This window comes from Vicugna pacos, chromosome 8, assembly GCF_048564905.1.
Source record: "Vicugna pacos chromosome 8, VicPac4, whole genome shotgun sequence".
Lineage (NCBI taxonomy): Eukaryota > Metazoa > Chordata > Mammalia > Artiodactyla > Camelidae > Vicugna > Vicugna pacos.
In genome coordinates this window covers 41,218,084-41,245,158 of record NC_132994.1, presented here as the reverse complement: position 1 = coordinate 41,245,158, position 27,075 = coordinate 41,218,084, and the positions used below count along the sequence as shown (strand labels likewise).

The 27,075-nt window shown below is 33.2% G+C and overlaps 1 protein-coding gene across 5 annotated transcripts in view; it reads left to right on the top strand.

Annotated features, from left to right (window-relative positions):
• Positions 1-27,075, top strand: part of CEP85L (centrosomal protein 85 like) — a 137,826-nt gene that overhangs the window by 6,149 nt on the left and 104,602 nt on the right. For all 5 annotated transcript variants that reach the window (XM_006205701.4, XM_072965795.1, XM_072965791.1 and 2 more), the window contains exon 2: positions 14,830-14,991. In XM_006205701.4, the coding sequence (XP_006205763.2) occupies positions 14,830-14,991 (162 nt within the window). The remainder of the gene's footprint in view (positions 1-14,829; positions 14,992-27,075) is intronic.

The window sequence follows — 27,075 nt, the reverse complement described above, 5'->3', positions numbered from 1 at the left end:
GGTGGGAGACTTAAAAATCTAAAACTGATAGGAATGAATGATTCAGTGCGTTTTATTGCATAGAAATTGGTACATAAGTGCTCCTAAGTGTTTGGGTTGCTTTCCCCTTACCACTTCTCAAGCTAGGGTGACAAATGGGTTTGTCTGGGACTTTCAGTTTTAAAACTAGGGGAAATACCTCCTGGGATGCTTGAGAATTGGCCTGAGAATCTATCCAAAAATAGTAACTCTACTACTTCTTTTCTCTGTGATAAATTGCTTTCATACTGCATTAGGTAGTGCTAAATTAATTCATGTCATTGATAACATTTTAAATTCCTTTAAAGAGATTTTAAATTACTTTAAAGAAAGTAGATTTAAGATCAGGAATTTTTATGCCCTCTTTATATAGTAGATGTCTTCGTTGCTCTATTGATGCTGTGTTTCAGCACTAAAGTGCAGGATTCTGAAATGGACTATAGTTTTTGGTTATCCCTGAACTTTACAATGGGATGATGAAAAATTTGGACTACATTTTGTATAAAGTTTAAAGTTTTCTATCAGATGGTTATGTTGTCTTATTAGAGGCAGAGATTGTGTTTATTGACCACAATAAGTATATATTGCTTTGTCATTACATTGCTGAAGCTTTTTCATTAATTCTGAGCATCTTATCTCGTTTTAAGAATAATGTATCAAAAACAGTTTGACTGGAAATTACGTTTTTTAATTTTGGGGAGTTATGTATAAGTTTTGTCAAAACTTAATGTTAGAGTGTTTTACAACTAAAATTTTGTTTTGGTTTTGGCTTTTAAATGTATTATGTAAAGCACTTAGGCTTCTAAGTATCAGAAAATAAAAGGCTAATTGAGAAATAAGTAGCTTACTCTGTTTCCTTTGGAGGTCAATGGCTACATGAATTTTTATTTGGTCTACTAGCATTAGGTCTAACAACTTTATTTAGGAGTATTTATTTTTATTGAGGTTTTTATTGTCTCCTGGGTGCTGATGATCCTTCTAAAGTCTGGGCATAATTTGCTACCATGTAGGATATTTTCTCTATTAATTGATATGAAATAGTTATATTCAAAGACAAAGCTGAACCCCTCTGGAATACCACTTGCTGTAATCACTCACATTTGTCGTGGCTTTATTAAAAAATCTCATTAGGTTTTACCATACCTCATTTTTTCCAGTTTATAAACAGAAACAAAGGCTTATGAGAGACTAAATTAAACATGTGGCCTTCATTCTAAATAGCTAACAAGATGCTTTCTTGAATACAGCATTTCGTGTAACTAGAATGAGATGGGAATCTTTCGCCTGTACATATTGAAATCAAAAGGCACATAATTTTTTTCATAGGAGGAGATATTCTTATCTCTGTTGGTTGCTACCCTAACCTTCTTGAATTCCTTATTTTATATGATGAATGAATATTACTGTTTTGAATTCATACTTTTTCTGTGAAAGGTAAACCACTTATTTATTCATCTGATCATTGTTCTTAGTTGAGCTGATTTTAATCTCAGCCTGAACCAACCTAGGTTAAAGCTTTTCCTTGTTATACTAGAATTGAAAATAAGGAAATTCAGAATCGCATCTGGGGAATACAGTCATACTTTTTGTGGTAATGTTTAAAAAATTATTTAATAATGATAGTTTTAGTAATATTAGTACTAATGAGTAGTTTTCATAATAATAGTTAATAAATGAACTTCCAGATTTCTTTTTTATATTTAGAAAGCAAAGAACACTACCTGTTGATTACTTAAAATTGATTTAAAAAGGCAAGAAAGCCAATTAACTTAGATTGAGCTGGATTTTTTTTCAGTTTGAGATATAACTGATATATAACATTGTATTAGTTTAAGGTATAATATAATGATTTGATATACGTATATATTGCAAAATGATTACCACAATAAATTTAGTTAACGTCCATCACCACAGTTTTTTTCTTGTGATGAAAACTTGTAAGATTTACTTTCTTAGTGACTTTCAAATATACAATATAGTGTTGTTAACTATAGTCACCATGCTGTATATTATGTCCCCAAACCTATTTATTTTATAACTGGAAGTTTGTTTTTTGAACAACTTTACCCATTTTCCCCACCCTACCACCCCCTGCCCCTGGAACCCGAGGAGCTACCAGTCTGTTCCCTGTCTCTGAATTTAGTGATTTTGTTTCTTAAGATGCTATATAGAAATGAGATCATACAGTATTTATCCCCTTTCTCTGTCTGGAATATTTCACTTAGCGACTTAGTGTAATGCCCTCAGGGTTCATTTATGTTGTCACAGATGGCAAGATTTCCTTCTTTTTATGGCTGAATAATATTCCATTTTACACACATTTTCTTCATTTATTTGTTGATGGACATTTAAGTTGTTTCCATGTTTTGGCTATTGTAAATAGTGCAGCAGTGAACATGGGGAATGCAGATATCTCTTTGGGATAGTGACTTCATTTCTTTTGGATATACACCCAGAAGTGGGATTGCTGGATCATATGATAGTTCTATTTTTAGTTTCTTGCGGAACCTCCATACTGTTTTCCATAGTGGCTGTACCAGTTTACATTCTTACCAATAGCATATAAGGCTTCTCTTTTCTCCACACCCTCTCCAGCATTTATTATTTGTACTTCTTATTTCTTGTCTTTTAGAGTATTAGCCATTCTAACAGGTGTGAACTGATATCTCACAGTGGTTTTGATTTGCATTTCCCTGCTAATTAGTGATGTGGAGCACTTTTCATGTACCTGTTGGCCATTTGTATGTCTTATTTGGGAAAATGTCTATTCAATTCCTCTCCTGACTTTTTAAACAAATTTTTTTAAATGCTGTATGAGTTACTTATATATTTTGAATATTAACCCCTTATCAGATATATGACTTGTAAGTATTTTCTCCCATTCAGTAGGTTGCCTTTTCACTTTTGGTGATGATTTCCTTTGCTGTGCAGAAGCTTTCTAGTTTGATGTAGTCTTTTTATTTTTGCTTTTTGTTGCCTTTGCTTTTGATGTCATCCAAAAAAAATCATTGCCAAGGCTGATGTCAAGGAGCTTACCTCCTGTGTTTTCTTCTAGGAGTTTTATGGTTTCAGGTCTTACATTTTAACCCACTCAGTTGATTTTTATGTACGGTGTAAGACACAGGTTCAGTTTTATTTTTTGCATGTGGTTGTCCAGTTTTCTCAATACCATTTGTGGAAGAGACTATTTCTGGGCCATTTACTCTGTTCCATTGATCTATGTGTTTATTTTTTAAAGTGCCAGGCATAAAAACATCTTTACATATTAATTCATTTAATATCACAACAACTCTATAAGACAGATACTATAATTTGTTTCTTTTTACATAGGAGGAAACTGAGGCACAGATTGGCTAAGTGAGTTACTCAAGGACTCACTGCTTTTAAGTGTGGTATAGAGTTAAACTCAGGTAGTCTAGTTTCATAGTCTGCATTCTTTTCCACTAAGCTATACTATTCTATAATTAAAGAAAAAATTAAAACTATTGGAACCACTTTATCCTAGAGATAAACAGTACTGAAATGAAGTACAGGAGTGGGATGAATAACATAAATATTTTTATATTAAGTTTCTTCCATCTTAGCTAGGTATTCTCCAGCGTAGTACAAGATTTTCTGGGTTTTTTTTCCTGATTACTATTAATGTGAATATTTCTCTATATTTTAATGTTCTATTTAAGTTTTTGGTGACTTTTTGTATCTTTTGACAGTAATGGAGATTGTTTTCCCACATTTAATAGGAATTTTGACCAATAGCCCCTCAAATCACTTGTAATTATTAGTGTGTGGGGGGTTTTAAAAAAATTTTTTTTTAGCTACTTTGGAAAATATTTGTTGATCTTTAAATAGGTACTTAAATGCAAACTGACTGAAGGAATAGTTTAAAATCTCCTGGATTTTAAAATAAGCAAGACAACCAAAAAAAAAAAAAACCTCTCTTAATTCTAAGGAAGAGTATTTTTGAGATCTAATTATAAACCTGCCAAAATTTTAATTTTATGCCAGAAACATTTGTTTGGTACCCAGTGGTTACAGTGACTACATTTATTAAGACCCTGTCTAACTGTGCAGCTCTGTGCTAGAGACTAAAAAAAGTTGTCTTTCACTGTTCCTATTTGGTGAGGGAGAAGAAAGTCATATACAATATGGGTTAATATAATTTAGTGAATACTGTTACGGATTTTTGAATGATATATTGGGAGAGTACAAAGTAGTAGCTATTTAAATACCACCTGGGGGAATCAGAGAAGACATTTAGAGCAAGTTAATTCTGAACTGGAGCTCTTAAAGAAGAGAGAAGGGAAATAGCTTGGAGTCAGTAAAGAACCTGATCTGCTCGGAGGCAATGGCTAGGTATGTGTGGCTACGGAGTACAGGGGAGCCGGAGCAGGGGAGGTAGCATATTAGTATTAGTGGTTGCTAAGTATTAGAAAATGAGGCTGCCAATTGGTGAAGAACTTTGCCAAACTTAAGGAGTTTGAGTTTTATTTAATATTGCAGGAGGAGCCCACAGACCGATGTAAGCAAAAGAATGACGTAAACATATTTTCTGATAGTAGAGTAGAGGCTGACTTGGGCAGAATTACTCCAGCAGGGGATTGGTGCAGCAGTCTAGCCAAAAGACATACGATCTGTGACAGTGGGGAGGAGAGGAGAGATTCTAATTCAGTGAATACTTCTGATACGGACTAAAGCATTTCAGAAACTGATTAGATGCATGGGTTAAGGAAAAGAGATTTTTTGTTGTTGTTGTATTCCTTGGATTTATTCCTTTTTAACTTAATTGAATATTGATTTCTATTGCTAGTAGAATTGGGGCAGTTGAAGGCCACTGTTCTGAACTTTGTGCAGAAGTACTTTGTACTTGTCAACATTTCAGAGATGTTAACTTGTGAGATATGTGTATCTTATTACAAATGAGGGTAAATGTGGTTTGATATTTTCTGCTTTGTTCTGTTTTATTTTATTTAAAAAGGTTGGTCTAAGTCCACTGAATGGATGATAACTTGCATCTTAAAAACCGCTGCAATTTGTATTCATGGTTTGTGTCTTTTATTTAGCTTTTTATTTAAAACTGTAAATCTGATTTCTCAATGATGTTTTTATTTACTTTTTTCCTGGCTTAACTGTTGTCATTAAAAAATTTCAGTAAGATTAGTTGTTCTAAGTACAGTTACAGTTATATTAGCATATTGTGGAAGACTTGATATTTATGCAGTTTTGCTTCCATTTGTAAAAAAGGCTTTAGAAAGAAAATTAAATATAATGGGTTACTTATTCATTTTATGCTAATCTTCCTGTATTTCAAGTGTGAGAAATACTAGTAGTTTTAAAATAAGTTGCCTCTGGGCATTCAGTGTTCTATTTTAAATAATTGAAATTGGTATTAAAAAATATAATATACCATCTTTCAAAAAGAAGTTCCAATGTATGTTGTCTTGAAAATCTTTGCTGTTTTTACAGAAATGCTTCTGTCTTTGTTCTAGAGAGAGCTGATTCTACACAGCTTTCAGTTGTTTTAATATGATAGGAACTAGGTGAGACTTTATTGTCAGAGGCCACTGAGCCTTATTTTAAGTTTATTTTCTAAGTACATATCTAGAAATCGAGTAATTTCCATTTTAGTAGCATAGTCTTATAATTGTGTAGCAAATTTTTCTTACGTCACCTATTTCACATCTAGTTCTTACTGCTTTGTGATTCTGGATTGACTTGAATAGACACACCATGTCATTCTTCTCAGATTGAATTCATTCAATCTAAATTAAAGATTAGAATGTTATTTTATTCATGACATTTGTTAATTGTGTTCAGTGTTCTAGGCATATTGGATTTTTTTAAAAAGTAGTAATTATATTTAAAGGTTAAGACAAATGTGAATTCAGTCTGGAGGAGATCAACTTCTATAGGTAATTCTATCATTTTATTATGTTTCTGTCATTTTGGGAAACCTGAATGAATTGCTTTGTCTCTTTAAAAGGAAAAATTTAGCAAAAATAAGATCATTGTGATATCCTCATAATTAAAATGTCTTACTGCTTTAAAAGAGTAAGATGCTGTTCTGAATAGTACATGTTTTCCCCATTGATTGATCAAATGATTTATCTGATGTGATTGGACTTACTCTCTGCTTCCTGCTTCTAGAACTCTTGATGAGGATACCTTCGTAGAAAAGGGACTGCATGGTCTTTGTCAAAGTATTTGAGTTGCTATGTTTCCCCAGTGGAATCTCCTACAGCTTAAAAAGCTTCAGAATTTTTTTATTCTGATGGACTAAATTTATTGTGATATTATTGAAATAGACTTGTAGCTATCAACCAAAATAGAGAACTAATCTACTCTAAGTTCTTTATTTTGAATTTGAAGAAATATCTTTCCTTTTTATAAATCTAATTCATCTTGTGAACATTAATATGCAATTTTGTACTTTTGAACATTTGAAAAAGTTATGGTAGTTTGATTTATGTGTTAGAATGTACCCCTTTTGTTCCTAACTAGGCCCAATAAAGTTGTGTACCCATTTCTAGGAAAAAAATCTCCAAAGACTTTCATTAATAGTTACTTAGCCCAGGTATAGAATGACTAAGAGGTACTTAAATAAGTAAACTATTTGGTTTATTAGTGGTGGGGGTTAAGCGTAAAAAAAAAAATAAAGCCTTTTTTTCTGATTATCAAAGTAATATTGCAAAGCATGAATGTCAAAGAAATTATGAGTAATCCTACCATCTAGAGAAAACTATGAGTAATATTTTGATGTATTTCTTTACAGTTCCTCTGTGCATTTTTGTTTGAATCTTTACTATATGCTGAGTAAGGTCTGGAACACATGGTCTTTACCTGTAATGAGTATTATGACAGTCCAGAAGGAAGGACAGACATGCGTGAACAGATAACTTCAGTTTAATGAGATGGGTGCTGAGCTAGAAACAGGCAAAAAAAGAGTTCAGAGAATTCCCAGACAGTGTGGAATCTGAGATTATTTGTGAATTTCCTATTTATTAAATTTTGTCTTATTTAGATTGACAGTATAAGCATTTTATACTTTTAGATCTTCATTATTTTAATGGCCAAAATTCTGTTCTCTTCTCCCTTTTGGGTTTATTTGTAATAGTTCCTTATTAGGAATAATGCTTAAGGAACATTCAATAATGCTTAAGGAACATTCTATAGCCCCACTCCCTCAAATGTTGGATTCTTTTTTTTCCTTACTCTTAGCTATATTGAGGTATAATTAACAAATAAAATTGTAATGTATTAAAGTGTAAATGTGATGATTTGATGTATGTATACATTGTGAAAGTGTTCTCATTAGAGCTAACACATCCATCACCTCACATATTTACTTTTTTTTCAGTTGAGAACGTAAGTTTTATTCACTTAGCAAATTTCAAATATACAAAAGTGTTGTTGACTATAGTCATCATATTCTACATTAGATTCTCAGACTTAGCTTATAATTGAAAGTTTGCACCCTATGAGCCACTCCCCGTCTTTCAGATCCTGACAAACACTATTCTACTCTCTGAGTTTGATGCTTGTTTAATTCCACATATGTTATACCATGCATAATTTGTCTTTCACTTAGCGTAGCCATATTGTTGCAAATGGCGGGATTTCCTTCTATTTTATGGCTGAGTAATATTGTTGTACATATATGTATCTGTATATCACATCTTTATCCATTCATCTGTCAGTGAATACTTACGTTGTTTTCATACCTTGGCTGTTGTGAATAATGCTTCAGTGAACATGGGAATTCTGATATTTTTTCAAGACAGCAGTTTTCCTTGGGATATATACCCAGAAATGGGATTGTTGGATCATGTGATAGTTCCATTTTTAGTTTCTTAAGGGACCTATCTACTGTTTTCAACAGTGGCTTTACCAGTTTATAATCCCACCAGGAGTGTACAAGGGTTCCCTTTTCTTTACATCCTTACCAGCGTTTATTAATTGCTTATCTTTTTGATAACAGACATCTTAACATGTATGAGCTGATACCTATATGTGCCTTTGTATTTCGCTGATGATTAGTGATGTGTAAAATACCTTTTCATGTTCCTGTTGGCCATTTGTATGTCTTCTTTGGAAAAATGTCTGCTCAGGTCCTTTGGCCATTGTATAATTGGGTTGGTTTTTGCTATTGAATTGTATGAGTTCCTTGTATATTTTGGATATTAACCCCTTATTAAATATATATAGTTTACAGATATTTTCCCACATTCTATATATACATAGAGAGAAAGAGAGAGAGAGAGAGAAATTATTTTCTTTACTGTGCAAAAGCTTTTTTAGTTTGATATAGTCCCATTTGTTTATTTTTGTTTTTGAAGTCAAAATCCAAAAAAATCATTGCAATGTTGAGGAGCACACCCCTATGTTTTCTTCTAGGAGTTTTCTGGTTTCATGTCTTATGTTCAAATCTTTAATCCATTTTGAGTTGACTTTTGTATATGGTGTAAGATAGGGGTCCAATTTCACTGTTTTACATGTGGCTGTCCAGTTTTCCCAACACCATTTATTAAAGAGACCGTCCTTCCTCCATTGTGTATTCTTGGCTCCCTTATAGTAAATTTATTCACCGTGGGTTTATTTCAGGGCTCTCTATTCTTTTCCATTGAATGTGTGTCTGTTTTTATGACAGTACTATACTGTTCTGATTACTGTAGCTTTGTAATATAGTTTGAAATTAGGATGTTTGATGCCCCTAGCTTTGTTCTTCTTTCTCAGGATTGCTTTGACTGTTCAAGATCTTTTGTGACTCTCTACAAATATTCGGATTGTTTTTTCTATTTCTGTGAAAAATGCCACTGGAATTTTGATGAGGATTGCCTTGAATCTATAGATTGCTTTGGGTAGTATAGACATTTTAATAAGATTCTTTCAATTTGTGAGCATGAAATATCTTTCCACAAAAAAATCTTTTCACTTTCCACAAAAAAGTATTCTTTTTGATGCAGTTGTAAGTGGGATTGTTTTCTTAATCTCTCTTTCCAATAGTTTGTTGTTAGTATATAGAAACACAACTGATTATTATATATTGATTCTTGTATCCTGCAACTTTACTGAATTTGGTGATTAGTTCTAACAGTTTTTTGGGGGGAGGGTGGTTTTCCATGTATAATATATACAAATAGAGACAAATTTACTTCTTCCTTTCCAATTTGGATGCCTTTTAGGGTTTTCTATATATAATGTCATTTGTAGTTTTACTTCTTCCTTTCGAATTAGCATGCCTTTTATTTATTTTTCCTGCCTAATTGCTCTGTCTAGGACTTCCAGTACTGTGTTAAGTAAAAGTGGTGAAAGTAGGTATCTTGTCTGGTTCCTGACCTTAGAGGATAAAGCTTTCATCTTTTCACTGTTGAGTATGATGTTAACTGTGGGCTTGTCACATATGGCCTTTATTGTGTTGAGGTATGTTCCCTTTTTACCCAGTTTATTGAGAGTTTTATCAGGAAAGGATGTTGAATTTTGTCAAAATCTTTCTGTGCATCTGTTGAGTTCATATGCTTTCTATGATTTATTTTGTTAATATGGTGTATCACATTTATTGATTTGTATATGTTGAACCATCCCTGCATCCCTGGAATAAATTCCATTTGATCATGGTGTATGATCCTTTTAATGTGCTATTGAACTAGGTTTGCTAGTATTTTCTTGAGGATTTTTGTATCTATGTTGTTACAGATGTTGACCTATAATTTTCTTGTAGTGTCTTTATCTGGCTTCAGTATAGAGTAATGATGGCTTCTTGAAAATAATTTATAATTGTTCTCTCCCTTTCTGTTTTTTGGAGGAGTTTAAGAAGTATTGATATTAATTCTTTAAATGTTTGGTAGGATTCCAGTGAAGCCATCTGGTCCTGGACATATCATTTTTGAAATGTTTTTGATGACTCATTCAGTGTCCTTACTAGTAATTGGTCTGTTCAGATTTTGTTTATCTTCATGATTCAGTGTTGGTAGTTATATTTCTAGGAATTTATTCATTTCTTTTCGATTATCCAATTTGTTGATATGTAATTGTTCATAGCACTTTCTTATGATCATTTGTATTTCTGGATGATCAGATGTAATGTTTCCTTTTTCATTTTTGATTTTGTTTGAGACTTTTTCTAGTCAGGCTTGTCAGTTTCTTTTATCTTTTCAAAATAGCTTTTAGTTTCATTGATCTTTTTAATTGCCTTTTTAGTCTTTATTTCATTATTTTCACTTTGATTCTTATTGTTTCCTTCCTTCTACTACCTTTGGGGTTAGTTTGTTCTTTTTCTGGTTCCTTAAATTATAAAGTTAAATTGTTTGAATTTTCTTTTTCTTAATGTTGGCATTTATCACTGTAAACTTTCTTCTGAGACCTGCTTTTGCAGTTTTGATATGTTGTTTTTCCATCATTTGTCTCAATATATTTTTCTGATTTTCTTTTTGATTTCTTTGACTTACTGGTGGTTTAAGAGCATGTTGTTTAATCGCTACATATTTGTGAATTTTCTGTTTTCTTCTTTTAATTGATTTATTTCATACCATTGTGGTTGGAAAAGATGCTTGATATAGTGCAAATCTTAAATGTAGTTAAGACTTGTTTTGTTAAGACTTACATAACACATGGTCTATTCTGGAGAATGTTGCATGTACACTTGAGAAAAAAATGTATATTTATATTCTCTTTTTCTATATATATTCATAGAAAGAGATTTATTATAAGAAATTAGTTAATGTGATTATGTGGACTGGCAGGACTCAAGATCTGCAGAGTGAGTCAGCAAGCTGGCGACCTAGGAGAATCAATGGTTTAGTTCCAAATCAAGTTTGAAGCCTGAGAACCAGGCTTGCTGATGATGTAGTTTCATTCTGAAGGCTGACAGACCTGAGGCCCAGGAAGAGCTAACGTTTCAATTCCAATCCAAAGGCAGGGAAAGGCCAGTGTTGCTTTGAAGTCCATCGGGCGGGAAGAATTATGTTTGTTGGGAAAGGGTCATCCTTTTTATTCTGTTCAGACCTTCAACTGGTTTGATAAGGCCCATTCACATATGGAGAGCAATCTGCTTTACTCAGTCTACCAATCAAAACATTAATCTCATCTAAAAATAATCTCACAGAAACAGCCAGAATAATGTATTGCCCAATATCTGACTACTCTATGGTCTGGTCATGTTGATACATAAAATTAGCTATCATATGTATGATACATGTTTGACATTGTCCAAGAGTTTTAAACCATACAGAAAAAACAGACCATTTTATTCTAGAAAGAAATTCAAAAAAGTTGTTGGTGTTTGTATTCCTCAGAAAACAGTAATCCTTCTAGGTTTTCACATTCAGAGCAGCATGGCTTACTGATATGTGCTCTAGGATGAGCTAGTATTTCTTTTGAATGAAGGAATTGAGTTAATGTGCTGGCTGGAGTTACTCATTTTGAATCAGATGATTTTTAGAGATTTTAGAGATTTCCAATTAGAATAATTTTTTACTCTAATTCAGGGACTTGCAAACTATGGCCCATAGATCAAATCTAGACTGTCACCCATTTTTGTAAATAAAATTTTATTGCAACACAACTATGACCATTCTGTTGTTTATAGCTGTGACAGAGTTGGATAGTTTTGATAGGGATCAAATGGTTTGCAAAGGTGAAAATATTTACTGTCTGGCTTTTTACAGAAAAAGTTTTGTTGAGCCATTCTTCCTGGTAATAGTTAATGATTTAAGACTAATTATTGAAAATTTTCCTAGTTTCTGATAGTAACATCATATCATTATCAGTGGGTCTCCATTCTTCCCTCCCTTCCTTCCTTCCTTCCTTCCCCCTGCCCCATTACTTGTGTGTGTGCAGGGAGGGGAGGGTGGATTATATCCTTTTAATGTACATGGTTTTCTTGGGCCAATAAATGAGGTGGAGGTGTTGTGGGCTAAAATGTAGTACTACTTTCTACTGCTCAAAATAGTTATAATGTCTAAAAACAAGGGTTTTTACTTTATTTCAGTGGTTTTGTGCACCTTTTGTAAAAGTATTACTAGGAGTCTGTTGAATTTACATGTCTTGATTTATAGCTGGATCCTTTTAGAATCAAATGTTGATGTAATGTGCAAATCAGTATGAATAATTTTCAGCATTTCCCCCCTTAAGATGATAGTGTATAATTATCATCATCATCATCACTGGAGATAGAGTAAATGTTTCTGTAATGTATTTGTTCCTTTAGTAAAACATTGTAATCAAAGTTAACATTTAGGTGTGGAACTGCCTGAAAGCTCCTTTTTCTGTATATGTAAACGTACAATGTCTTCTCCAACATGGAATCATACCATGTCTACAATCATATAAATGCTTTTATCTCACACCTACTTAATATTTTGGATGTCATTACATGTTAAAATATAGGTCAGTAAAATTATTTTCAGAACTTAAATGTTATCAGCTAACTTACAGTTATGTATTTTGTCTCTAGGCATTTATTTTATTATTTGAAGAAGTACTGTCCTTGTGCTTACATATTTTTATGCTTCTCTGATTATTTCTTTATGAAAATTCCTAGTAGAAGGTCTAACATTGAAATTTAAATACCTGTCCCTGATGCCCTAATTTAGGAAGGTTTTTTCAATCTGTATACCATAAAAGCGTATGAACATTCTCTGTACTTTATTTGACATCAGTTTTTCAAATATTTGCCAATGATACTTAAAGTTATAGATAATGTTAGAGATAATTAAAAATCTAAAAATAAAAATCTTTCTTTTCTTTTTTATTTCTCTCATTATTAGTAAGATTGGACATCTTTTCACATCTTTGTCATTTCCATGTACTCCTAGCCTATTTATGTTGAGTATTCCTAAAAAAATACTTCTCCAACTAATAGGTTTGCACTTCGGAGAGAAAATAGTGGGCTGGTTGCCCTTTTTGATAATGGTTTAGACAGGACTTTGATTCATTTAAATGGAGCATTACCTGAATTGCTGATAGAAGAAAATATCTTTGGTGTAGATTATAGACAAATCAGAGTTAGAGCAGATCTGGTGACACATTGCCTCAACTAGTGCTTTAATGTGTGAGTGTTTAATCAGATGAATTTAGATAAGTCTCATTCTGAGATAGGTCTAGAATCTACAAAGTTTCAAGTCGTTGTTCTAGACTTCAAAGCTTGTAGAAATGTTTCTTTGGCCACTGATGTTTAATCTTGAGTTAATTTAAATGTGTGTGGTTTTTAAGGCTGCTTGTATATTTCATACATCTATAAAACCCAAACAAATTTAATTTATAAATTATATATAAATAAAAATTAAAAATAATAATGTGGCATAATGTTACATTAAAATTTTAATGTTGGAATTAATATAGTAGAAAATAGTTTCAGGTCTTGTTAATAATAGCTTTATGATTGATCTATATATTTGATATAATATAGAGAATGACTATTCCTATAAGTGTAGTAAAAATGATGTAATTAATTTTGTGGACATGTTTGTTATTTTGTGATTCTTATGGTTATTAAACTGAGAAAGCACTCCTTGCATGCCAATTTCAATAGTGTAAACATGTTTTGTTTCACATCATGATGATAAATGCCCAAATGGGAGTATTATAATTATGTGATAATAACTCTGCTCTAAGGTAGCTTTTCAGATCATAATACACTTAGACTAATTTTTAAGGCTATAATGGAAATGAAAGCTCAGAATTCTTGTACATAACTTGTTAACTTCTACAAATCAGTCTACAGGCTTCAGTGTGTTAACTGTTAATAAAGACATATGCTTCTATAGCTTTTACATAAAATTCAACAGATTTAAAAATTATTACTCTTTTGAGGGGGAGGGTATAGCTCAAGTAGTAGAGCATATACTTAGCTTACACAGGTTCTGGGTTCAATCCCCAGTACTTTCTCCAAAAATAAATATAAATAAATAAACTTAATTACTTCCCCCCACCAAAAAATTGCTCTTTCAAATTACCATAAAAATTTCTCAGTGCTTATCCTTTATTTCTGTATCTAGGTTTTATGAACTAGTAATAGATAGTTCACAAACTGGCACTGGTCCATGAGTATATTTTGAGTGGCACTGTAGTAGACAGTAAATGAATGAAGTGAGTAAAAAGGTAAAATGATGATTAATCAGAATTAAATAAAAATGAACAAGATAAGTAAAAATAAAGATTGAGAGAATATTGAAAACTGATAAACTAGCTGAACCATAAAGATTTAATGTAACTCAAAAGGGAGAATTGAGCAAAGAACCAGGAAGATGCTCTGGTGTTAAATTTCTATTGAAAGATAACTAAAGAAGTAAAATCAATTGAAATAATGCAAAATAATTTTCAATTTTAAGTGGTTACGATATAGTAGAAAAAAGTAGATTTTTGACCTTCCACGACGAGCGCATTCTACTTATATTGTCATGTGATATGATTCAGTTAGATTTTCCCTGAGTCCCAGTTCTCAGCTAATGCCTGTGTATGGGAACACAGATGCCTGCCTACCAAATATTACAGAGCAGAGTGCTGACATTACCAGATAGATTGATGATAGATTTGACATTTTAAATATGAGAGTAATTAGTATTTGAAAGGTCAGTGTCTATAAGCAGAAATTGGAGTCCTTCAGCCAGGAGGACACTGCTGAATCAGCACCGAATTTGTATATGTGTGGTAAGTAAGTTTATTTGGTGAATCTTAGACATCATTGATCTATTTAAATCATTTTTGGCAGAAAATAACCTTTTGTACCTTATGTGTATTTTTTAAAAGGTCACAAGATGTCTTCTAACTACTCATAGAGATTATAAATTTGTTAACTTTTGATATTTTCCTTTGTAGGCCCAGATTGTTCTTCATCAGCATGGTTACCTGGTAATGAATCATTGTGGCAGGCCACAACTGTTCCATCTAACCAGCGAAATAACCATATCAGGAGACATAGTATAGCTTCCGACAGTGGTGACACTGGCATTGGAACTTCCTGTTCTGACAGTGTGGAAGGTGAGCAAAATTCGTATTGGTTAGTAATGAATCTTTGTAGAATGATTGTGATTGAGAGAATTCAAGCGATATGTTTCATTATTCCAAACTGAAAAATTATGAAGTAGTGTTTGAATATTTAATAATGTTCAGTGTTATATATCAAATGAAATTGTTCCTCTGATTGTATTAGTTTTCCTTGTATTTATTTTTAAGTGAACTTTTTATTTTGAAATAATTATAGCTTTACATGTGATTTAAAGAAATAATACAGAGGTTCTATGTACCTTTTGTCCCCACCCCTCCACTTAGTATCTTGTGAAACTGCACTACAGTATCATAACCAGGATATTGGCACTGATACAGTCAAAATACAGAACATTCCTATCACCAGAGTATACCTCATTCTGCTCACACCCATTCTTCCTACCCCTCTTAACTCTTGGAAACCACTAATCTATTCTCCATGTCTGTAATTTTGTCATTTCCAGAACGGCATGTAAATGAAATCATACAGTACATAATAACCCTTTGGAATTGGCTTTTTTCTCTGGAGATTCACCCAGGTTGTTGCATGTATCAATAGTTCATTCCTTTTTGATTGCTGAGTAGTAGTCAGCAATGGTGGCATTGGGTAGACCATGTTTTGGTTTAACCATTCACCCACTCAAAGACATCTATCTGGATTGTTTCCAGTTTTTGGCTATTAGAAATGAAGCTGCTATAAATGTTCATGTACAGGTTTTGGTGTGAACATGGCTTCATTTTTCTGTGGTAAATGGTCAGGAGTTTAATTACTGGTCATATGGCAGTTGCATGTTTAGTTTTTAAAGAAACTGTCACACACACCATTTTCCAGAGTGATTATTCCATTTCCATTGTGGATCAGTATGAGAGATCCACTTTGCTCCCTACCCCTAGCCCCTGGTGGTTTTTAAATTTTAGCCTTTTTGATAGGATGCAGTGGTATTTCATTGTGGTTTTAATTCTCATTTTCTTAAAGATTGATAAAGTTGAATGTTTTTTCACAAGCTTGTTTGCCTTCTGTCTATTCTCTTCCTTGAACTGTTTTTCATGTCTTTGGCCATGTTCTGATTGGATTATTTCCTTTTTTTACTATTGAGTTTTAAGAGTTCTTTATATGTTTTAGATACTAATCCTTTGTTGGTGATGTGGTTTGCAAATATTTTCCTCCACTCTAGCTGTCTATTCATCCTCTAACAGTGTCTTTTGTAGAGCAAAAGTTTTTAAGTTTGTAAGTCCAGAGTATCAGTTTTTGCCTATATGGATTGTGATTTGGGGTCAAGGCTAAGAACTTTTTGCCTAGTTCTAGATCTTGAAGAGTTCTCTCTCGCTCGCTCTTTTTTTGGTTTGTTTTCTTTGAAAGTTTTTTTTTTTTAATCATGTGATGTTTTCCGTTTAAGTCCTTGATCCATTTTGAGTTAATTTTTTATAACATGTGTACGTTTGGGTGTCCCTAAGACCACTCCTAGGCTCAATTATTTGCTAGAAGCAATCACTGAACTCAGAAAAACTGTTATACTAAAGGTTATGATTTTTACAGTAAAAGGATACAAATTTAAATTAGCAGTAGAAAAAGAAGCAAAGGGCAGGGTCCAGGAGATACCAGGTCCAAACTTACAGTTGTCCTGTCCCAGTGGACTTGTATGATTAATTCTCTCGGCAGTGATGTGTTGATAGCACATACAGAGGATTGCTCAGGCCCTTACCGCCTCACCAGGCCATCCAAGCCTTAGTGTCCAGGATTTTAACTGTGGGTGGGTTATGTTGTTATGGTCAACTGCCTGTGCAGATGATCTTAGGCTCTAGTCCTTGAGAAGTTAAGCTGATATCACATGATTCAAGGCTCCCACCATGAACCCCATTTTTAGTGTAGACTGTATGGAGTTATCCAAGGTCCCCAGGTAAACAGAGACACTCTTACTAGGCAGAATATTTCAGGGTTTTAGAGGTTACATCTCTGGAGCCAGACAAGGGCCAAACCTTTCATGGAATGGGCAGAGTGTGGAAATCCCAGACATTCTGAGTTGATACTTTCTGCACAGCATGAGATTTAGATTAAGGTTCATTTTCTTTACCTAATAAATCTTGAAACCAGAATAATTCCTGCTTTATTATTGTTTAAAATTGTTTTAGCTATTCTGGTTGCTTTGCTTTTCTATATAAGTTTTAGAATAATTTTGTCTATATCAACAAAATATCTTGCTGGGCATGTAATAGGAATTGTGTTGTCCATATATCAGTTTGGGGAGAATTGCCAATTTTACTCTGTTGAGTCTTGTAACTCATTAACATGGTATGTTTCTCAATTATTTAGATCTTAAGTTCATTCACCGGTGTTGTATAGTTTTCAGCATACATGTCCAGTACGCGTTTTGTTAAATTTGGAGCTAAGTATTTTATTCTGGGGGCAGTGATTGTAAATGGCATTTTATTTTCCAGTTTTGTTATAGTATGTTAATTGTATTTTGTGACACTGCTGAACTCACTTTTTGGTTCTAGGAGGGTTTTTGTTTTTGTTTTTGTTTCTGGTTTTTTTTTTTTGGTATATTTCTTGGGATTTTTCTCTGTAGACAATCATGTCATGTTTTTCCTTTTGATCTCTATGCCTTTCATTTCTTTTTCACTTATTTCAGTGGCTATAACTCCCAACAGTGTTGAACATGAGTAGTAGGAGTGGACATCCTTGTCTTTTTCCTGATATTACAGATAAAGTATTTAGCCTTTCACTGTTAAGTAGCTGTATAACAGCTATTAACTATAGGTTTTTTGTAGATGTCATTTATCAATTTGAAGAAGTCCTCCTCTAGTCTTACTTCGCTGAGAGGTTTTTTTTTTTTTTTTAGTAATGAAAGGTTTTGGATTTTGCAAATGGTTTTTCTGCATCAATTGACATGTGATATTTCTCTTTAGCTTGATACGGTGGTGAATTACATTGCTTGATTTTTCAAATATTGAGCCAGCTTTCCATTCTTAGAATAAACTCCATTTGGTCATGTTGTATAGTTTTTAAATATATTGCTGAATTCTCCTTGTTAATATTTTGTTAAGAAATTTTTTCATGTATTCATAAAGGATATTGGGCTATAGTTTTCTTTTTTGGAGTACTTTCTTGTTTTGACATGAGGATAATACTAGCTTTATAAAATGAACTGGAAAGTGTTCCCTCCTACTTTATGGAAGAGATTGTGTAGAGTGGTGTTCTTTAAATGTTTGGTAGAATTCTTCAGTGAAACTGGGCCTAGAAATTTGTTTTTTTATAGTTTTAAAATCATGAATTAAATTTTCTTAATAGTCATAGGATTATTCAAATTACCTTTCATGTTGGATGAGTTGTGGTAGTTTTTTTTTTGAGGAAGTGGTCCATTTTGTCTGAGTTGTCAAATCTATGTGTGGAGTTGTTCATAGCATTCCTTTGTTATCCCTTTGATGTCTGCAGTCTCTAGTGGTATCATCTCTTCCATTTCTGGTATTGATAATTTGTGTCATCTTCCCTTTTTCTTTCAGTCTTGGTAGCAACCTGTCAGTTTTATCGATCTTTTCAAAGAATCAGCTCTGTTTCATTAATTTTCTCTTTGGTTTTCTGTGTTCAATTTTAGTGGTTCCTGCTTTTTATTACTTCCTTATTTCTGCTTTGGGTTTGTTTTACTTTTTCTCTAAGTTCTTAAGGTGGGAATTTAAATTACTGATTTGGAACTTTTCTCTTAAGATGTATGCATTTAGTGCTATAAACTTCTGTCTCCTCACTGCCAGGTGGAGTTAGAAGTTCACGTTCCCCACCTGACCTCTGTTGATACTCTAGAAGTTTGGAGGGAAGTGCCTTGTTGGGGTGACAAGTCAGGTTTTCCAAGTAATCACCATGATATCACTGGTGGCCTCATTACTGCTGGGTGCTGTTCAGACTTTCTTTTAGGCCTCGTCTGACATAACGTGTGTGTGTGTGTACGTGTGCGTGTGTGTGTGTGATGGGAAGGAGAGTGGGGGCTCCATACTGCTGGACCGTGATGAAAGTCCTGTCTCCCTTCTTTGGTACTCCCCTGGTGGGGCTATTGGAATACATTGTTACAGCTTGGCAAGATTGGAAGTCTAGGCTCCCCACTTGGCTTTTGTTGGTGTGGGTGGAAGTAGGGCTTTAGTTTTTTCCTTTGGTGTTTGCCTGAAGAAGCATGGTTACTGTCTAAAAATTTTCTGTCTTGTTAGGTTTCCTCTTTCTTGGTCTGTTGGCTAGGGAGAATAGGCTTTTGTTGGGACTTTTTTTGGACTGTGCCCTTTGATTCTTCTGGATTGCTGGCTTTTTCAGCTTCAAGTCTGGAAGATATGAGGCCAAAAGAAAACCCAGGAGGTTACCGCTGTCTTATTCCTTTGGTCCTAATGTGACTAGCTGGTCTGCCTTCTCTCTGACTTGGAGTCATATGTTTATTTTATGTATAATGTCCAGGGCTTTTAGTTACACTTAGTGGTAAGTATAGGGAAAAGGATTTTTTTCCCCATCTTTTTACTGTAGTTTTTATGACTTAATAAAAATCTTATTTAACTCTCACTACCTGTCATAACTTTGCTAGGAGTTGCATAGAATATTTACTTCATTATGGTCTTGCATCTAATATCAGTTGATTAACTGAAACATACAATTCAAAGAAAGGAAGGAAATACATACAAAGTGGTGAAGGGGAGGTAAATAGGAATGTGAATTACAGAAAAGATCCATTAATTACATGACAAGTACTCTTGTTAAATTGAAAGGTGAAAATCATTAAAAATATAGTGCTTTTGTCTTTTTTAACTTTCTTTTTTGGGGGAGTAATTAGATTGATTGATTGATTGATTGGTTGATTTAATGGAGGTACTGGGGCTTGAACCCAGGACCTTGTGCACACTAAGCATGCAGTCTGCCACTGAGCTGTATGCTTCCCCTGTAACTTTCTTTTTTATCTTTCCTATATTTGAGATTTTATATCCTGTTTCCACAGCCTTATTTAGTTTGTGAATGAATACTCCTAAAATTGTTGATTTTATTGTGAATTTATTCAAATATTATTCATACTTGGACCCTTGGGATAAAGTTGACAGGCTATATTGATAGTTGTATGGTAGAGTTTTCTACTTAATTGATCTAAAATACAGCATTTTAGTATAGTATTCTATGTGTATTATTATTGAAGTTGATTTCAAAATCTTAAGAAAAAGTTGATACACTAAAGAATTAGATTTCAGGAAGGAAATAGAAACCAAATCAAACAGATTTAGTTTTCTCTAAATATATAAATTTATTATCTTTTTTAAAAAAATTGCTTTTAAGGACATTACTTTCAGGGAGAGGCTGATGATATTCCTCAATCTTTGTCATAGTGTTAAAATTAGATAGGTCTTTAGAGATAATGTAATTAATTAGACCATTATATAAATGAGTAAGCTGGTTCCAAAAGATGAAATGACTACTCTTAATAGTATGGTGGTTAGGAGCTTAAGCTTTGGTTAAATCTCTTATCACTTAATTATCTGTGCAATCTTGAAAAAATTTCTCGTTTCTTTGAGCCTCAGTTTTTTTCATCTCTAAATTAGAGATAATAACTTTTAAAAAAATCTTATGAAGATTTAGTAATATGACTTTTAAATTGCTTAGTGCAGTTGCTTTGTATTGTCATCATTGCTTTAAAAATGATTCTTATTCTCCTTCCTTGCACTCTTTTCATGTCTCTTTCTTCAAATTTCTTCTCCCTAGGAAGACTCCCTAGTTGACTTACCTAGAACAGTGACCCTTTGTTGCCATGCTCACAGCTTTGTACCTATAACTCTGCTTTACTTTGGGTTTGTTTATTTTTTGTATCATAGAATAGGGACTGGAATGTACTGGGTGCTCAATTTTGTTCAAGGAAACAATGCATATTTAGACTTTTGGATAACATTCCTGTTTAGCCTGCTTTTGTACTTGATATTTCCGAGGTTAGAGCCTCTTTGATGTTCCCCTGGAGAGGTGGACGCCCTGTGCTGCATTCCCAAGACTTGTATTTTTTTCAATAATTAACACTTTTCATCTTCCAGCTTCTGGAATTTTGTTGTGATCTCTTGTTGCTGATGGTCCTGTGTTGTTCGTTGCCACGAGTTTCCACCTTAATACTTTTCTGTTATTTCAGTGGGTTTTGTGAGGGAGAGAATATAACTTTGTGAACTCAGGCAGTGATCTTAAACTGGATATTCTGTCATATAAATATAAATGAAAAAAATGAAGAGAAAAAGAACTGAAAAATGACTAAAACTTTTCCTTAATGTCAACTATTCTGTATATTTCTTCTACTTCCCCCACTGATTTAAAAAAAGGTAATAAATGCACATTTTAAAAAGCATGATGATGAGCATAATTTTTAAAAGTAAATTTGTATTTCAACTATTATTAAATTTATAGTCTTTGAAAAAATCGAATCCATCCATATAGAATTAAATATGTATATATAAATCCCTTTATTTCCTCTCTTCCAACCCTTGCTTTTCCAGAGGTCACAAATGTTATTAGTGTGTTGCATGTTCTTTCAGATCTTTTGCTCTTATTCACATACCCACAGGTTTTAAAATAAAACTGAATCACCCTTTTAACACAACATTGTAAACCAGCTATACTTCAGTAAAGAAAATAATAGTAACAAAAAAAAAAGAAATTAAAAAAAAAAGCTAAAACAAAACAAAAAAACCTGCTTGATCATCCCATATATGCTTTGTAATTGGCTTTTCCTTCTTTTTTTATAAACTTGCTGTGTTGGTTTTCTTTAAAAAATTCTTTTCGTTGTAATGTGAGTCACATGACCTAATCCACGTCAACTGAGGCGTCTAGAATTACTCTGTTCTCCAAGGAGATGGATCCATTGAGATAAGCCTAGGACTGGGTTTGACCTCCTGGAATTTAAGAGTAAAGCAGGCTTTTATGGAGGCCTCCTTTTTGATGTTTGGAAGCAACACAGGAGTGAAAGTCCTTCTGCCAATTTACAAGTGAACCAAAGAATAAATCAGAGAATAAAATAAGCCTACTGTTTCTGTTAGGTATATAACATTTCTCTAGCACACATATCAGCCTAAGTGCTTTTTAAAAATACATGCTTATTTGGAAACTTAGTGCATAATACTATGATAGCATTTCAAAGTAGCAAAGAAAGATTAAGCCTGAAAAAAGTGGTATTAGATCCTGACCTCAAACTATAAGAAAACTAAATTTGAAATGGAGTAAAGAACTAATGATTTCTTTTTAAAATCATAAAAATACTAGGAAATAGGGGATTTATTTTATATTTTTACATTAGAAATATTGTTCTTAAGCCATAAAACACAGATTTCGTTTAAAAAAATTCAAAATGTTTGAACATTGATAAAAATATTAAATAAATATAATGGAGATATACTAGGAATAAATATTTATAATAACATTATTAACAAGGAAATAATATCCATATTACTTAAAGAGCTCTTATAAATAAGGCTAATGCCCCAAAATATTTATCTAAAAAATTTGAAAGATTTCATAATATAAAAATTTCATAGATAAAGGATAGAAATAAACAATTCATGTAAAAAGTACAAAAGGCCAATAAACATCAAAAAGGTAAGCTCAGTCATAGTGAACTGAAAGTCTAGACAATGAGATGCAGCTTTTCACCAAAGAAATTATCCCATTTTCCCAAAAAATAGACTGTAATATCTAGGGTATGAGCAAGGATGGGAAAAGTAGTAATCTAATAACTAGTACATACCGGCAGCCTTTACGGGGGCAGTTTGGCAATGATTATACAGCTGTTAGTGTGTTCTAGGCACTTATGCATGTTAACTCACACCAACCCTCTTATAGGGAAACTTAGACACTTAGGCATTAAATTACTTACCTATGAATAATGAATGTAATCCTTGATTCAGCACACACACAGATGCACAAAGATAATATGTACAAGAATATTCACTGTAACACTGTTTAGTGAAAAATTAGAAACAACTTCAAGTGTCTATCAGTAGGAAAATGGTTAAATATTTCATTGTGTATTCAGTTAAAGTAATTAGTAGCTACATATGTACCAACCTAGAAAGATATTCAAGTGAATTTTCAACTTCAGATAACAGATTGAACATAGCCCTCTAGTTTTGTTCTGAAATCCCACTAAAAGGAAAAAAAAACCTTAAAAAAACCAAACCCAAAAGCAACCCTATGATGATGGGGGTCAGGAGTGGGGAGGCGGATAGAAAACACAGTAAAATTCTGGGAGCTGTTAAGTCAGAACAATACCTAAGAAATTTTCTTGGAGGATCCCTAGAGCTAAATCCTAAGCCAGCAACAGAGAAATTCAGGAACAAGCTGTAAATTTATATTATTAAAAATCCTCAAAAATGCTCAGGAACTGGTGGTACAAGACTTAAGATTTGCTAGATTTATCCACTGGATAGTAACAGTTTTTCCCCTTTCTGTTCTTTGGATAGAAGTCAGAGGGGAACGGTTAAACTCCACCTCCTAGAAGAGGAAGTATCTTAATTTAATATTTGGAGTTATTCTTTAAGGTATATTTGTACTTTCTCTCCTATTTATATATCTATTCAGTTATTATTATCAATATGGGTCCATGTATATACATATTTTTAAATTAAATTTCAGAATTTATTAAAATTTCGCTGTTTTTTTCCATCAATGTCCATCTGTTCCTAATTTCTATCCAGGGTACCACAATTACTTTTAGTTGTACTATCTCCTTAATCTCACAGTTTCTTACTCTTTTTTTTTGTTTGTTTTTCATACCTTTAACAGTTAGTTTTGAGGAGGACTGGTTAGGCATTTTATATAATTTATATAAGTACTTTTTGGGAAGAATACTATTTTTTGGAAGCAAGTCACTAAGTCCAACTCAAACTTAGAATGGGGGTACAGGTACAGAGTTCTATATCCTGGAGGGAAAAATATCTACATGTATTTTTTGGAATTCTTTTATAAGGAAGACTCATATATTTTTCTCATTTATTTATTTATCCAATCACTGATTTATTAGTATGGGCTGTATATATTTATCTTCTGGATTATGATCCAATAATATTTATTTTGCTGCTCAAATTATTCCAGCTTTTGCCATTGGGAGCTCTTTCAGGTTGATTCCTGTGGAACTTTATGCTCCACCCCCGTCCTTTTGTTTTTTGAGCATTTCCTTTTTGGTACTGTAAGATGTTCTCTGTTCATCTTACATTTTTCTTTACCCTAACCCTGGAATCAGCCATTTCTCCAAAGGGCCCTGGTTCTTTCTATTGGAGAATAGTATTTAGGAACCAAGATCTGGTCACTGGGAGTGCTTGTTACTGCTGGAGTGTCATTTCTTCTAGGTGGTCACAGAGGACAAAGCTAGGTCATGTAGGTATATATATTAACCTGTGTATACATGCATATCTCTAGTTATTTCTGTGTGTATCCATAAGTATCTGTTTTAAACTAAATGTGTTCATACTGATGTCTCTGACAAATCCAGTACAGCAGAGTTCATTTCAGCTTTTTTCCCGTTCTTACCTGTAATTTCCCTCTCCAACAGTGAGATACCTCGTACCATACCATTTATTTACATATTTGTTCAGCCCCCAGTAAAGCTGGTTTATTACTGTTAAACCCATACTCCCCTATGTTAGTTTCCTTGGGCTGCCGTAACAAATTACTACAAACTGGGTGGCTTAAAACAACAAATATATTTTCTAACAGCTCTGGAGACTACAAGTTCAAAATCAAGGTTATCAACAGAGTGATGCTTTCTTTAAAGGCTCTAGGGATGAGTCTTCCTTAATTGCCTCTTCTAGCTTCTGGTAGTTGCTGGCAGTCCTTGGCATTCTTTGGTTTGTGGCATCATAGCTTTCATGTTTGCCTCCTTTGCATGGCCTTCTTCTCTAGGTCTCCTTTGTGTCTTCAGATATCTCTCTTTCTCTTTCTCTTTCTCCTTATGAGGACGCTGGTCATTGGATTTAGGGCCCACCCATATCCAGTATGACCTCATCTTAACTTGATTACATCTGCAAAGACCCTGTTTGAAAATAAGATCACATTCACAAGTACCAGAGGTTAAGAGTTCAGTTTATCTGTATGGGACACACAGTTCAATCCAAAACACTATAGTAATCTCTCTAGTTAAGTAGAAAGGCATAAAATAAATTTTGGAGGGTAATTTGAACTAAGTAGAGTTGAAAATAAAGCAGGAAACTGCCTTGAGGGTTTTTAAAAAACATGTATTATTAGCTATTTGGTCTCATCAATGAATTTTAAAAATTAACTTTTTTGAGGAGAGAATGATGTGGGAAAGATACAGATCTGAAAATTTCTTAGTACTATTGAAAGGCTGTTTGCTTTAATCAAATCATTCTCTGTTCCTTTATTATGACTTCTCAAAAATTTACTGGAGATTCAGAGATAAATTTTTTAGCTTTTTGAAGCTTTGGCTTAGAAAATCAGTATCTTTTTATAGTCAGTTACTTCTACCTCCATAGAGTATTAAGGTATTAATCTCGGTCCAGCTGAGAATTTTCCTTCTTCAGTTCAGCGTGGGAGACCTTAAAAAAAAATTCCCCTTCCTCCCCCCAGACTAGGCCACACATTGTCAGGGTTGGGATGCTGCCTTTTCATGACTGGCTGAAGAACTGAAAACACCTTGTTGAGAATGGAACTATAGTGGTGTCTTTTTATAATCTCTAGAAACTCTTTGATTCTGCTGTGTATTATTATGTACTTTTTATTGCTATTTTAAAAACTGCCTTTTCTCTTTATTCTTTGAATTAATTTAAAACTACTTCCTTTGTGTTAATAGCAAATACCACTGCATTTCTCACTGAATGATTCAATACAAGTCCCTGTAATCTTTTACAGATGAAGAGCATGATTTTCACTTTCTCCTTGAATTAGGCTGATGTGAAGATACTGGGCTGGTTTGTTTGTTTTTTGGCTTCTGGTAGTTCTTGCCATTACCTCCAAGTTGAACTCCAACTCCTTTCCCTGCTAGTTTTTAAAATTAATACATGAAACAATGTGTGATTTTACTGGCATGTTACATAATATTCTAATGAACATTGGAATTGTAATAATCCATTGAATTTAAGACATGATCATAGTGGGTAGTGTTACTTAGAGGCTATTCTGGGTGGATAAAGGAGTGTCACAAAATTTGAAGACAAAGGACAAAATAGAGCAAGAGTTCTAGGAAAGGACAGTGAGTATAAGAATGGAGCATGAAAATAATGTGGAGTAGTAGGACTTTGGGAGATTGTCAATAACTAGGGACTTCTATGGGCAATGATCAGAGTTGTAGTTTGAGTGATAGTGCTGGTAATGATTTTGATTGCATTTATTATTGGCTGTCAGGAGAGGTGAAGGGTACTCCTCTTTAAAAAAAATCAGATATGTAAAAATGTTATCTGAGGGGAGGGTATAGCTCAAGTGATAGAGCTCATGCTTAGCATGCATAAGGTCCTGGGTTCAATCCCTAGTACCTCTAAAAAATAAGTAAACCTAATTCCTGCCCCCCCAATTTTTTTTAATAATGGGAAAAAATTTTAAAAATTAAAATATGATCTGAAAATAGGAGATAGTTTTAGCAGGTATAGTAAAGATTATTTGTTTAGAAGCAAAGCTTGGTGTGTTTGATATAACACTTGATTCCAGTTAGTGTAGTTTTCCTTCCTGAATATGTGTCTTTCTGAAGTTCTCTTGATTTCTACTTCATGGGCTATTCCTTTTTACCATCTCTGTTCTTTGGTAAGTTTCCTGAATCTTCTAATTTGTAATCTTCATTTTTCATTGTTGGATTTGCTTCATGGTGTATCTGTTTAATATAAAGGGCTCAGGGAAATAGCCATTGTGGAGGATTATTGAATATTGAAAATAGCCTTGCCTTAGAACATAACTAATAGGTTGATATTTATAATGTAATGTCAGCTTTAAAACATGCTGTGTATTAGATTATTTCATATCAGTGTCATATGGGTACTTTAACATACTTGGATCTTTGATTATATAAATCTTTTTGTCATCCACTAACCATAGGTCTATAAAGTGTTTGTTTTTTCTCATTTTTAAAATTATATCTATCCTTGTTAAAT